This window comes from Lodderomyces beijingensis, assembly GCF_963989305.1.
Source record: "Lodderomyces beijingensis strain CBS 14171 genome assembly, chromosome: 6".
Classification (NCBI taxonomy): Eukaryota; Fungi; Ascomycota; class Pichiomycetes; order Serinales; family Debaryomycetaceae; genus Lodderomyces; species Lodderomyces beijingensis.
The window spans coordinates 842,342-856,286 of record NC_089975.1 but is presented as its reverse complement, the minus strand read 5'-3'; the positions used below and the strand labels follow the sequence as shown (position 1 = coordinate 856,286).

General features: G+C 45.4%; 5 protein-coding genes across 5 annotated transcripts; 1 reads left to right on the top strand and 4 right to left on the bottom strand. All coding sequences in view use genetic code 12, as the record gives it.

The window, feature by feature from the left end:
* Positions 1 to 392: 392 nt before the first annotated feature.
* On the bottom strand, positions 393 to 1,376 carry LODBEIA_P50800 (uncharacterized protein; the record flags this gene model as incomplete). Its single annotated transcript, XM_066975373.1, has 1 exon — positions 393 to 1,376. The coding sequence occupies one exon, from the start codon at positions 1,374 to 1,376 to the stop codon at positions 393 to 395; it is 984 nt and encodes a 327-aa protein (XP_066832018.1).
* Positions 1,377 to 1,790: 414 nt separating this feature from the next.
* On the bottom strand, positions 1,791 to 4,328 carry LODBEIA_P50790 (uncharacterized protein; the record flags this gene model as incomplete). The annotated part of the gene is made up of 1 exon (XM_066975371.1): positions 1,791 to 4,328. One exon carries the CDS (start codon positions 4,326 to 4,328, stop codon positions 1,791 to 1,793), a length of 2,538 nt encoding a protein of 845 aa, XP_066832017.1.
* Positions 4,329 to 7,505: 3,177 nt separating this feature from the next.
* Positions 7,506 to 7,979, bottom strand: LODBEIA_P50780 (uncharacterized protein; the record flags this gene model as incomplete). The annotated part of the gene is made up of 1 exon (XM_066975370.1): positions 7,506 to 7,979. One exon carries the CDS (start codon positions 7,977 to 7,979, stop codon positions 7,506 to 7,508), a length of 474 nt encoding a protein of 157 aa, XP_066832016.1.
* A 1,002-nt stretch (positions 7,980 to 8,981) lies between these two features.
* LODBEIA_P50770 (uncharacterized protein) lies at positions 8,982 to 9,533 on the top strand (the record flags this gene model as incomplete). The annotated part of the gene is made up of 1 exon (XM_066975369.1): positions 8,982 to 9,533. One exon carries the CDS (start codon positions 8,982 to 8,984, stop codon positions 9,531 to 9,533), a length of 552 nt encoding a protein of 183 aa, XP_066832015.1.
* Positions 9,534 to 9,864: 331 nt separating this feature from the next.
* LODBEIA_P50760 (uncharacterized protein) lies at positions 9,865 to 13,401 on the bottom strand (the record flags this gene model as incomplete). Its single annotated transcript, XM_066975368.1, has 1 exon — positions 9,865 to 13,401. One exon carries the CDS (start codon positions 13,399 to 13,401, stop codon positions 9,865 to 9,867), a length of 3,537 nt encoding a protein of 1,178 aa, XP_066832014.1.
* Positions 13,402 to 13,945: the final 544 nt, after the last annotated feature.

Below are 13,945 nucleotides of genomic sequence, written 5' to 3'. Positions count from 1 at the left end.
CTAAACAACGCTTCAAGGGTGTGAAAGAAAAGAAGTAGATTGGGGAGAAGGTTGAAGTAGGAGAAGGACTCGTTGGTGGAATTCTGAAAACCAGTAAGGGGGTGTTGCATAACCAATTTTGCGGCCACAAGCAATGTTTTGCAAACGAAATCTTCATGTGGTAGCTTAAGCGGCTGTGGAACAACCCCCCCCCTGTTGAAACTACGAGGTGAAAGTCACCTCGTGAAGCAAAACCGTCCTGTGCTGTCTTCTACGAATAGAGAGTGTGAGCGTTTTGTAAATGTCGACATTGACAAAATCTCAAAAATTTACACCTTTAAGTAGATTTCAATTTTCATCTTCCCTTTGCTTTCTTGTTTTGTTTCTATGCTATTATTTATACAAATTTTGTGCTAAAGTCCAGGTATGCTGATCCATCTCGGCACAAAATAAATCACACCAATACCAAGATATCCAAACACCAACCCCACCAACTTTTCGCCAATGCTATGGAAATAGATATTAGTCATCAAGAGCATGAACCACCACATGGAAATGAGCCCCACGACACACAACTGCGACGCAACTTCAACTTTATCCTCCACCACCACAACAACATCGTCATCCAACTTCTCCTTTCTCGGCTTCCGCTTCAAAGCAGCCAAAATCAGGCTCCAGTTGAAATAAGGAGCCAGTTCCAAGAACAAATACAACGAAGCATGGATCAATAAAAACACGTGGCCCAGTGGATCATGCCCACCGATCCAATTGCCCTTGATCTTACGACAATGGTACGAAGAGACACTCGAGCTTTTCCAGACTGAATCCTCCAAATCCTGGATGAAATGACGCGCAATGCTAGCATGATAGCTGTGATGACGATGAGCTTCTTGTGGCGTAGCTTGCTCCAACGTGCATACGCCACCAGTGAACACAAACACTTTATCCATTATCGGCAATCCGAAACACCATTGGGTGAACAAATACCACCATGCGGTGACGAGGACATACCGCAATGCACCCTTGAGCAAAACCATCGTGTTGCGCTCTTCAGGTTCATCCTCCTGTGTCAGTTTGCCATTCGTATGCCTTGTGGTGGAGTATAATTTGGGCACGACATGAGCAACGTAGAAAACCAAAATGACAAGCGTAGTCCACCCCCATCCCCGCTTCACGAAAAACTGATTGATAAAGTTGCCCTTGTCGTTGTAGTAGTTGTAAACTTCTTCCTCGGGGGCCCCGAAATGGATCAATCTCGACAAGAGGAAATTTAGTAGAAACGAAGCAAGGAAAATTACTTCATTTAATGTGATTTTGAATCGCGTTTCAAGCATGGTGGACCATTGCTGGATCTTGGCATAGTGAACGTCATATATCGACGACGCTGAAGACGACATTGTGAGGCTACTTTATGGAAGTTTTAATGGGATTGGTCAGTTTTTTTGTTTTTTTCAAGTTGCCACGCACTGGGTTTGACAGGTGGAGCTGGGGGTGAGAAGGGACGGTTTCCAAAAAGGTGTGATGGCAAAGTGAAAGGTATTTTGTGCACGTGATTGAGTGTCGTGTCGCGTTGTGTCGTGTCGCGTTGTGTCGTGTCGCGTCATAGTAGTGTTGGCTGCAAAGCACAATCTCAAACTCTAAACGTCTTCTCTATTTTAAACATATATCCCACCCAATTCTAAATAAATATACAAGAACTAAATCATTAGACAGAGAGGTGTGTGTCTGTGTCTGTGTCTGTGTCTGCGTCAGTCATCAAAAAAACATGTTTCATCGGCTCATCCACTAATAAATGTTTGTTTGTTTGTTTGTTACACATCAACTTTACTAGCGGCAAACAGGATTATTGGACCCATAAATTTATACCTGGGATAGATTGAACCCATTAAGGGCACAACGCTACATCCAATGGCAACTTTGGCATCCTCGGTAGTTGGACCAAAATCTATAAAGCTAACGTGCTCACTTAATCCAATCTTAACAACTTCTTGCATCATAACAAAGTACGCTTTATACTTCTTGCTGATTTCATGGTCGAGTCCTTGTATGTCTGAGGTCATGGTTTCACCTAATCTGAAAATGACACAGGATGCAATAATTTGATCACCAACCTTGAGGAAAAGTAGTGATCTTTCCTTTTTGTCGTTGCTAAAGTTGCCCAAATTGTAGATGAATTCCCAGTTTGGGTGCAACAATTGTGAACTTTGGCCGCTCAGCAGTCTAGACTCGGCAATCTTGTCATTCATCACGATAATCTCCTGGCAGTTTTCGTAATTAAAGCTAAAAGTCTGGTCAACCACACCTTTAGCTTGCTTAAAGGCATTTTCCTGGTTCCTGTACTTGATGGCTTTGAAGAACTCGGTGCTGCTCTGATTGACAAACGGCCGCAAATCGATAATGTGGCTACTGGGAAGTTTGATCTTGATCCACCCGGAGTAATCGACACCTGCTTCAAAGCTTGCATCCTTGTATCCAGGGTCCAACAACACCGTGCATTTCTCATGAGTTTGGTTCCAATGCGAAATGGCATACAACACGCTAGCACTTCTCGCAACTGGTTTCTTGGTGAACGAAGTGTAAAAAGTGCTTCTCTTGAACGGCCAATGGAAACCAAGCAAGCCAAACTTGATGCACAAGATGGGGCATTTGGAGTCTTTACCGAAAAGCTTGTTCAATTTTTTGCCGATCCACCCGGGAATTCTTTCACTCAAGTCAAATTCTTCAACAATGGTCAACAACACCAATGCCTGCGTGTTCATCAATTCTTGATAAAACTTTTCCGTGTTGTTTTCCAAAGACTGCATTTCCTGTTGCTGCTTGGCTTGCTTAGTCTTTTTCGCCAATTTTTTCAACTGGTTTTTACTCAATGGTTTATATTCTTCCTCGAGCGATCTAATTGACATATCGCTGCCAGCCAAGGTTGGTGCATTCTGGAAAAGCAAAGTTTCCTGGTCCAACTCGTCGTAAGGGGTGTTCATCTTGTTAAGATAGTTGTGGTGGTGGTGACTACTACTACTATTATTGCTATGATGTGAATTGTTAAAATTATTTTGATTATGGTGGTGATTTTTCAGCGAAGCAAATTGTTTTTCCAAATCGCCGCCATTTCCCTCGTTTGCGTCTTCTCCTTCTCCTTTCTTCCTGGGGTGCTCGGTTTGTTTTTCCTTATCAAAAATACGCAACACTTTGCACTTCATGCCCGGAAGTTCCGCGTGGACATAATTCTCCATCAAGCTGATGGCGTAGGCTCCCGTGACACCTCCGTTATATTTCTTGTTGAAATCAATCAATTTGCTCCAGCCTCGCTTTTGGTGATCACTCAACTCTTCAAGGTCGTATTCTTCAACTTCGTAAACGTGTTGTAAAGTTCGAATTCTAAAATACCTGGTGCAGCAAAATTCAATGAGCAAGATCCCCACACTTACCCCGAACAAAATGGGCAAGCTGATGGGAATTTCATTCAAGTTGCCAGTGGGCTTGTAATCAAACTTGACACTGGCAACAGCCGTGCATGCAATGTACAACAAGCCAAGGAAAAACAACAACAAATCGTAGGAAAAGATCAACCTGCCAATAATCTCATTCAACCGATTCTTTTGGTCAACCAAGATGGTGATAGTGATCCCCATGATGCTCTGGCCAATCATGAACGCGCCGCTAAGAACAAACAAGTTGTGCATCTTTTTCGCTGGTGAATCAGCCGAGATATTGATAACGTCCAAATTGATCTGGATAATGCTAATGCTGATTAAAATCTGAATGACATTGAGCACGGCAAAGAGCAAGTAGACCGAAGACATGCTGGTGCTCCACCAGATGCTCAACACGGCACAGTTGCAGAGCAAGCTGAGAAGCGAAATCACCAAATAGCAAATCTTGTCGCCGTGGCCCACATGTATCGAGTACATGTCCTCGCGGCTCAAATCTAAGGGGTTGCTAGCTTTGCCCAGGGACAACTGGACCACGGTGAAGATGCACATGACAAACAAGCACAACCACAGCCCCTTTTGCACAAGGTTGTAGATGAGCCACTTGGCCAGTCGCGCCCAAGGCGAGCTCAATTTGATCTTGAAGCAATATCGCTCGCTGAGCACGAGCACCAAGATGATGATGTTCATCAAGATGCACACCACGGGGATAAAATTGAGATAGTAGATGGGTCTGGTGAACACCGCGTAGAGCGCAGTTGCAATAGCGTTGAATGTGAGTGCATAAGCAATGAGTGCAATGGGGTCGTAGAGCCACCGCCAGTGGGGCCTGGGCAACGTCTTGCACCATGTCTTGTACTTGTCCCCAATCAAAGCTTTCCTGGCCTCCTTTTCCGCCGCCGATTCCGGTTCCTCAGTCATATGGTGGTGATTATTATTGTTGTTGCTAGTACTCCGTAGAGGTAGTGTCAGTGGCGAATGAGTTTGGCTGCAAGAAAACACGTGACTGTAGCTGATGTGTTCTTCTTGCCTTAAGATCGCCTTTCGAATCCGTGTTAAGCCAACCGTCTTGACAAAAGTGCTTGGTGCTTGATGCGATGAGGGTTCAAGTAAAGGAGCTATTTGTCTAGAGTGTGTGTCTATCTATCTCTCTATCTGTGTGTGTATGAAGTCTGTTTCAGATGGAAAGATTGAAGAATCGGTGGTACTCCAATGGATCTCTCTCTATTGTATCTACCGCTTGCTATTTTCCAATCACGAAAGCGTTGCTGTTTATGCATATAACATAAATTTTCAGACAATTGAGAAGCCCCTGTCTGTCTGTGTGTCGGAACAAGCAAAAAAACCCTGTGTCAAGTCTCAGGGGAGATGATGAAGCCGATAAGATCCCAGCGGAGGAAGGGTTTTTAAAGTGATGAGACTGTGGGGTGGGAAAGTGGTTGAAAGATTGAGGAAAAGGTTGTGTGTGTGTGTCTTCGTAGTATTTCCCCTCTAGAACGAATACAGGGTGTTTCAAGGGCGTTTTAAGGATGCGAGGGGAGGAGCAAGTGATTATGGAATATCGCTTGCTATTTTCAATGGACAGGTTGAGGAAAGCTTTGAGGATGAGCAAAGTACGGCAGGACTAAGAGCAAGAAGCTTTTGATTATGGGGGGGGGGGATAAGACGCTTTATATACATACATATATATCTACACATGTACAAGCAAATTTGCAAATAACCAAATCAAATAACCGGTTGTTGTTAACGGTTAGAGTCATGACGCATCTGCATGGTTGGTTATGATTATGATGATGAAGATGACTCTCCCTTACAGTTCTCTCTATTCTTTTTTTATATTAATTAATAGACTAGTGCAGGCAAGGTAACAAACCCTTGTTCGTGCAGCCAATGTCTCTGCCTCTGGTTATACACCATTGCAAAATAAAAAATTATCGCTTCGGCAAGTTTTCCCTCTAGCGCAACGTGCAAATTTGAAAGCTGCGATGTGATCCAGCTCCGATACAAACGATGAACTCAAGCTCAGGTTATATTTAGCCCAACACCCGACTCTCAACTCCCACATCACCACCTCTTCCTCCACCAACAAGAGTACCAGTTCGCCGCCATAGCCCCACGGCCTTGAGGGACTTCACAAGCCTCCTTTTTCCCCCTTTCTTTTTCCCGTCTCTCACTCTCTCTTTCCCCCTCCTCGAAAAAATTGAAAATAAAGGACAGGGATTTTAGATTCTCAGACCAGCCAAAGCGCACCTTGAGCTATTCCGAAACCCAGACTCTGCCCATCGTAGCCGATCCACGAAACCCAACCCCAAAAATATCTTTCTACTCTCTTTTTCCTTTCAATTTTCAGTGTTTTGTTTTTAGTTTTTAGTTTTTAGTTTTTTCTTTTTTTTGTTTTAACGTTTCAACCTCCTGATGATACTGGCTTGATGAAAAACTCGGGACATTTTCTCGACTCCTGTGGAGTTGTACCTGTCACACTCGAGAGGCCAAAGTCCTAACTTTCTAGTCCAGCTCGGACCTGGGCCAGCACTGTGGAGTTACATGACCGCGAGAGGGGGGGGGGGAGAAGTGATGGCATTGGAAAAGAGACCGTGAAGCAACCACTGTGAATCCAACCACCGTGTTTCATCACTGGTCATTTTTGTCGCGCTCATGATATATTTACATTCACAGGCAGGGGGGGCTTTAAATGCTACACGCACTGCTAATGATACTTTTCAGCTCTCCTCGAGTTGGCGAAGGGGGCGGCGGCGGGAAGAGAGTAGAGGTCAACCGAACCTATCACTCTGCATCTAACCTTCGTCCTTTACCCTCTTCTTCGCAATCACTTTTGACGTTTGAACGTAGTCCCTCCACACCGTTGGTGTCACCTCTATCCAACAGGAGTAAAGTCGACAGGGGGGAAGGAGAGACAGGAGTGGAGTTTCAACACTTTCCCGTTTTTTGGACTAGTCATTGGGTCACCAGAGAGACAAAGGTCCACTGTGATAGTTTATAGTCTGTACCAACGTTCAAGAGCATTTTTTAGTATTGCTGGTATCATGAACTCATTGAACATAAATTAAATACCACGGGTAATTCGATCTGCATCGTCCTCCGCCCCCTTATTGCCAACCACCACCTCTCAAGTAAAAAAATTAAAAAAATATGCTTTTGTACACGCTTACCTAATACACACGCTTTGCCTTACTAATTAAGCGGCTTTGCATGGAACAGAATCAGGCGGAATAGAAAAAAAAAAGGTCGTATACCAGAATTTGTCACAGTTATGATGGTTAGCAGTATCCCCATGTTTGTGGAGACGGAGAGTTCGGGTATAACTGAGAGATAAGTTGAGGACAAGACGCAACAAAGCGTCAACGAAGGAAAAGAAAGAACAAGAAAAGAAAAGAGAAGAAAAAGGAAAAGGAAACAGTGGCTTACTTTTTTGCTGGCCAGGCCCGAATCCGAGTTAAAGTTGGCCAAAATAAACATGTACATGTAAACAACACAACGTAGCTTGTAAACAATCCTAAAACTTTTCTTCACGCTGTAGAGCATGGCCCCTTTGGAAAATTGGGAACTTTTTTTTTCCTCTTTTAGAATGAGATCTGACGTTAAAATCAGCTCCTGTGGCTCCGGTGTAACTTGTAACTAACTGAATCCAATCTGCTCTCAGCCATCCGCTTTGCGATTGGCATTCCTGTGCAATCTACGAGCTCGCTTTTTTTTCGATTTTGGAAGCAAAGTCGAGACGTTTTGAACGCACAGTGAATCACCTTGTCGTGTGCTTGATTTGAGCATCGAGCTTCAGGATGAACTTGCATCAAACACAACAACCACAGCGTGGCATCCTATTGTTATCGCATACTCTCAATTCAGGCCCCATCTCCTTTCCTCTCCCTAACTCGTTACAACCTCCTCTTCCTAATCTTCTCTTCGTCTCTTGCAGCATCAAAACAAGCTGCGCGAATTATTGTTCATCCAAACACGAAAAAATCGCGCATGTCGACGAATGGAAAAAACCTCCAACGGCATCAAGGTTCAGCCACACCAGCCGTATTCAATTCATCTCCGCCGACAACGGTTACCAATCGTTGTCTTTCCTCTCCGATCCTAGGTCCCATTCTGCACCACCCTAGCCCCGTCATCATCATCATCATTTTCACCATTATCATAAGCCATGACTTGATCTTCGTCATCTTTGTCATTGGAAGAAGGCTGCCAACGCTGGACCATATCATTCATCAAAAGATTCATCACTTCAGGATTGACTATATCCTTACGGAACACTTCCAGCTGCAACAATTTCAAAATGTGCAAGCAGTTGGGGTAAACTAAATACCTCGAGTAGTTAGGCTCACTCCAGTACTGTAAATATTTCAAGTAGTGGATAAACTGTGGGTCCAGGAGATAGCCATTTTGAGCCAAGTAGTTGACGTAGGGGATGTTTGAAAGCGACTGGACAAACTCAAGTTCTATTTCCCAGCGTGTTGGAAGCGAGTTTATCAAGTTTTGATATTCCTCTTCCTGTTTCAGATTTATGGAGTCTGCTGGAGGTGCTGGCGCGGGCGGTGCTACTTCCGACATTTGGTTGAGGCTCAAGCGTCGGTGGTAGTGGTGGCCGGTCTTTAGTTCGTGGTTGGTTTTTTTTTCTATTTTTATTTTCATGATCCATGTGTCGCGGATTCTGATTGTCGGATAAACCGCGACAAAAGGCAACGAGGAAAGAGGTAGGGGGTATCAACATGGGAAACACCACGCCTGCGAGGAGTTTTTAAAAAAAAGGGTAGACTGATGTATCTGCGCTTGTCCCCATTTTTAGCCTCATCTAGCGATGAGAATATTATGTCCAGATGTCTCATGGCTCTGAAACAAGCTAGAAGTGAGAAACGTTTTTTGCTGAGACTAGGCAATTTCAAAGTGGCTTAAAAAAACTGGGACTACGAATGTGCAGAAAAGAGGCGCCAGAGGCGGATACCAAAGCAGAGGTTAGAAACATTTGTGAAACGTTCCTGGTGATCATCAAGGCAGTCTCATGCAATCGAAGATACGGGGAGGGGTTTGGCCCCTTTTTTTTTGTTTCGTCTCAACGTTTACCCAGGCCACAACGGGGCGTAGTCAATCAGGGCCAGACTTTACCATTTCTAGTAGTTGTAGGCCCAGATAGCTAGCTCCTTGCAACAGTCACAGAGCAGTCCGCTTGACGCTCGAGAGCATGGGGCCAGCAATCCATTGTATACCGTCGTAGTGCCCAAATATTTTGCAGTTTTAGCTGTACATTGGCAGGGCAGAAAAACGCATTTCAGCTCCAGTTGGCAACGGATCAAAAGGAGCTTTCTGACAGCAGCTCACCTGATTCATGAGCCGTGGCAGCCCAGCTTCATTTTCAAAACCTCGAGGGAGTGGAAACTCCCCTCCCCGTACTTTACTCTCACGAGTAATCGAAACTCCCCCGCCGCCTAATGCGCAAATCACGTGCGCATCTCTCGAAATCCCGAAACAAACACACGCAAACATACGCGTTAACTACCCACCAGAACCACCTCCCCCACCACAATCCACACTCCCCAATCGATCCATAGCGAAACAATGTCGACCCCAGAGCCAGATCCCAAACAAACACCACCATCACAATCACAATCACCGCCAAAGCACCAAGCATCGCGAACCCGCGAAGCAGCACTAGAGAAAGAGCTCTCGCAACTCCTCACCATCAACAACACCCTCACCACCCTCCATTCGACCCTCGCCAAAATCTCGCGCGACATATCGCATTTCAACGACTCAACGCGCAACACGAGCAAGATGATGAGCCAATGGAGCCTGATTTTGCAGGGGGCGAGCTTCACGCTCGATATGCTCGATAATCGCAACTGGGATCCGCAAAATGAAAACGATGATGATGATGATGATGATGATGAGGAAGATCAAAAACGGGATGAGGTTGATGATGAGTTGGCTTTGGTTCAGCGCAGGCTTCAAATGGTTGAATCTGATAATGCGGCGTTGGAGCGGAGGTTTAATAACGTGGTGAGTGAGAAGCGTGAGCGGTGGGCTCGTTTGGAGGATGGAAGGAGCAAGAGGTTGAGAGAGTTGGGGTTGGCTGGCCGAGATACGAGGCGCAAGGTTGGCAATCGGTGATCATAAAAAGGAAGAAAAACTATTGCATGATAGTTGAGTGTTTTGCTTGAATCTACGTCAGGGGAAGGGGCGAGCAGTGAGTTTCAACTTTCAACAGATCTGGCAAAGCTGGCAACTTTGGAGCAAGCAAACAATGATGTGTTGTTTGAATATAGAGAGAACTCACGGAAACTGCATGCGGTTACAGCCTACTTCTCAAGATACAACCTTGAATCGCTCTAATAAATAAGAACACCTCTGATAGATTTAATTGTTGAATAAATTAGTATCGTCTGTTGAATCAAGAACTGAAATTTATAGAGTTGACTCTACTCAGATAACTTTCCCCTCATCATGTCTTGGTGATGCTACAAATCAAATCATTAGCATCAACGGAGTCTCCTTCTTTAACAAGCATGTCTCCCACAGCACCGCTGACTGGCGCACTAATCACCATCTCCATCTTCATGGCACTCAACACAGCAATCGGATCTCCCTTTTTAACTTCTTGGTGCTTGTGGGTTCTGATCTCAATCACGACACCCGACATGGGAGCACCGACGTCGTTGGGCTGTTGCGCCTTGGGTCTAGTCTTGGTCTCCACCGACGCCGTCTTGTCTTCCACCGTAACCGATCTCATTTCACCATTGAGCTCGAAAAACACTTCTCTGGTGCCGCTCTTTTGGCTGATTTCGCCAATGGCAAGAAGCTTGATGATCAAAGTCTTGCCCTGCTCGATATCAACCACGATTTCTTCTCCCACGGCTGCCGGCTTGAGGAAGTTGCGCGTGGGCAACACCGACAAGTCGCCGTATTTCTCAACTTGCTTTCTGTATGCTTCGTAGACTTTTGGATACATGATATACGACGCGATATCCGTTTCGTCAATTTGCGTTCCGTAGCGCGATTGCAACTCCTTTTTAACCTCTCGGAAATTGACTGGTTTGAGGGTGAGACCAGGTCTCTCGGTGAGTTTTTGACGCTTGTTGCCCAACATGTTTGTCCGGAGTGGCTCGGGGAATCCTCCATAAGGGGTACCCATTAACCCTTCCATGAAATCGAGGACCGAGTCGGGGAAATCGAGCTCTCCGGCAAGACGGTTGATATCTTCCTCAGTAAGATTGTTGCTAACCATAAACTGCGCCAAGTCTCCGACAACTTTAGAAGTGGGAGTAACTTTAACTAAATCACCAAGGATTTGATTGGCAATTTTATAAGCTTTTTTAGTCTCCAACCATTTGGTACCGAGTCCCAATTGCTGAGCTTGGAAAAGCAAATTGGTCAATTGGCCACCTGGAATCTCGTGCGAGTAAACCTCGGGGTCAGGGCCTTTCAAGTCGGCTTCAAAGCAGGAGTAGAGCAATCTCATTTGCGCCCAGTACTCATCCAACTCTCTAACAAATGACTCGGAAAGGCCCGAGTTGATGGACCCTTCAAAAGAGGCCAAGATGGCACTGATTGATGGCTGTGAAGTCAACCCGGACATTGAATTGGAAGCGGCATCAATTACATCGGCTCCAGCTTTGGCACACTCGGTCATCGAAGCAACACCGGTTCCGGCAGAGTCATGGGTGTGCACGTGAATTGGCAAATCAGGGTAACGTTTTCTAATTTCACCAATCAACAATCTAGCAGCTGCTGGTTTCAACGTGCCTGCCATATCCTTTATTCCCAAGAAATGGGTGCCCATTTGGACAATTTCATCGACAACTTTCAAGTAATACTCCAAGTTGTATTTTTTACCTGGTTTCAACATATCACCCGAGTAGCAAACAGTTGCTTCAACAACACCGCCGGCTTTCTTGACTGCATCAACACCAACTTTCAACTGCTCCAAATCGTTCAAAGCGTCAAAGACCCGGAAAATATCCACTCCGTTTTCCTTGGCCTCCTTAACGAACTGGTCAATTGCGTTGTCGGGTAACGAGGAGTAGGCGACACCATTGGCGCCTCTCAACAACATTTGAAAGGGGATATTGGGCACCAATTTTCTCAATTTTCTCAACCTCACCCATGGGTCTTCGTAAAGAAATCTCATGCTGACGTCAAAAGTGGCGCCACCCCAGCACTCCAATGAAAAAGCGCCATTCAAGGCAAATGCCGTGGTGGGTGCAATGTTCAACAAGTCAATTGTTCTGACCCTAGTGGCCAACAAGGATTGATGCGCATCTCTCCACGTGGTATCGGTGATCAAGCAGCCCTTGTACTCTCTAATTTTTTTAGCAAATTCCTGTGGTCCCTCTTCGAGCAACACTTGTCTCCAGCCTCTTGGTGGAGGCGTATGGTTGACATCAATGGCAATGCCAGTCTTTGGATCGTGTAAAGTTGGAATCAAAGCCTCCGTGTCCAATTTAGGGAAGCCAATTTGGCCCTTGATCGATGAGCCATTGACATACAAGTCTGCCAAGTAGGTCAACAATTTCGAAGCTCTGTTTTGCGAGCTAACCATTTGGAACAATGACGGGGTGTCATCGATAAATGTAGTCCAGCAATTGCCCTCGATAAAGGTAGGATTGGTCAACAATGCCAAAAGGAAGGGAATGTTGGTTTTAACACCTCTGATTCTAAACTCAATCAATGAACGAAGCATTTTTCTTCTTGCAATTTCAAAAGTGGAACCGGAACAAGAGCACTTGACCAACATTGAGTCATAGTGTGGGGTAATGATGGATCCAGCAAATCCATTACCACCATCGAGTCTGACACCGTTACCACCAGCTGAACGGTAAACTTCAATCTTACCAGTATCTGGTTGGAAGTTCTTGGTGGGATCTTCAGTGGTGATTCTGCATTGGATGGCAAAGCCTCTAGTGGTGATCTTGTCTTGTAAAAGACCCAATTGCTCCAATGACGCGCCAGCAGCAATTTGGATCTGGGCAGCAACAATGTCGACTCCCGTGATTTCTTCAGTAATGGTGTGTTCAACTTGGATTCTAGGGTTGATCTCGATGAAATAGTGTCTGTTTTGCTCGTCAACCAAAAACTCGGCGGTACCGGCATTTCTATAGTTGGCGCTTTTGGCCAATTTCACGGCATCGGTCAAGATGGCATCGCGGACGTTTCTCGGTAAATTTTTTGCTGGAGCAATCTCAACCACTTTTTGATGTCTTCTCTGCACCGAGCAATCTCTTTCAAACAAGTGAACAACATTGCCATAATTATCAGCAAGCAATTGAACTTCAATGTGCTTTGGTTTATCCAAAAACCGTTCAATGAAACAAGTACCATTGCCAAACGCAGTCTTGGCTTCACTCGTAGCTCTCTTGAAGGCGTCTTCGATATCGTCGCCCTCACGAACAACCCTCATTCCTCTTCCACCGCCACCAAATGCAGCTTTGATAATCACGGGCAAGCCGTGTTTCTCAACGAATTTCCTCGCATCTGCCACATCTTCAATTGGGCCCGGGGTACCAGGCACCACGGGCACGCTATTTTCAATCGCCAAAGTTCTAGCACTGACTTTGTCACCCACGGCGTCGATTGTCTTGTACAGCGGACCAATCCAAATGATGCCGTTTTCCTCGACTTTTTTGGCAAATTCGCTGTTTTCAGAAAGGAAACCGTAACCGGGATGGATCATATTTACATTGTGCTTTTTAGCAATATCGATGATTTCATCGATTTGCAAATAAGCACCCACGGGGGTGAACTGCCCCTTTTTGCCAATAGCATATGACTCGTCTGCTTTCAACCTGTGCATCGACAAGCGATCCTCGTGCGAATAAATGGCAACCGTTTGCATTGACAACTCGTGGGCGGTCCTAAAGATTCTGATGGGTATTTCGCCTCTGTTGGCGACAAGGATCTTGTTGACGGGCCCAAGAACCGACGAGTTGCGTCTCATCTGGTTGATGGCGCCATCTTTCGTCTCTGGCTGCACGCTAGTCATGGCGCGACTCTGTCGATGTGTATCTGCTGCCACCGACACCAAGGGGTTGGAATTTGGATCAATTGGGACTTAAAAAAAAACAACCAAAAGCCTCCAAAGAATAGCGGTGGCGGGAGTCTAATATGTCTTTATATATAAACACGATTGAAAGAAAGAAAGAAAGAAGAAAAAAAAAGTAGAACAACACAATTGTATAAAAGTTTGCTAATCTAAGGTGTCTTTTTTTTTTTTTATTAGGGATAATTACTTATCTTGTTGCAGCGATGGGTATCGGGGGTGGGTGGTGGGTGGTGGTGATGATAACGCGGATAGAGACTAAGGGGTGGGGGGGAGAGAGCGCGCCTTGCACATACGTGATAGTTGCTCATACAAAGAAGTCCAAGAGGCGGGATCTCTCCAGTTGGGACTCTAAATCTGCCACGAAATCGATGAGATACGGCCAGAAGATGCCCCTAACCATCGGCAAATAGACCTAGTTTGCCAATTGGGCCCAATTCATTCGTCCAAGACTCCCCCTGGCCCAGCTTGGCCTCTCCATCAGCGC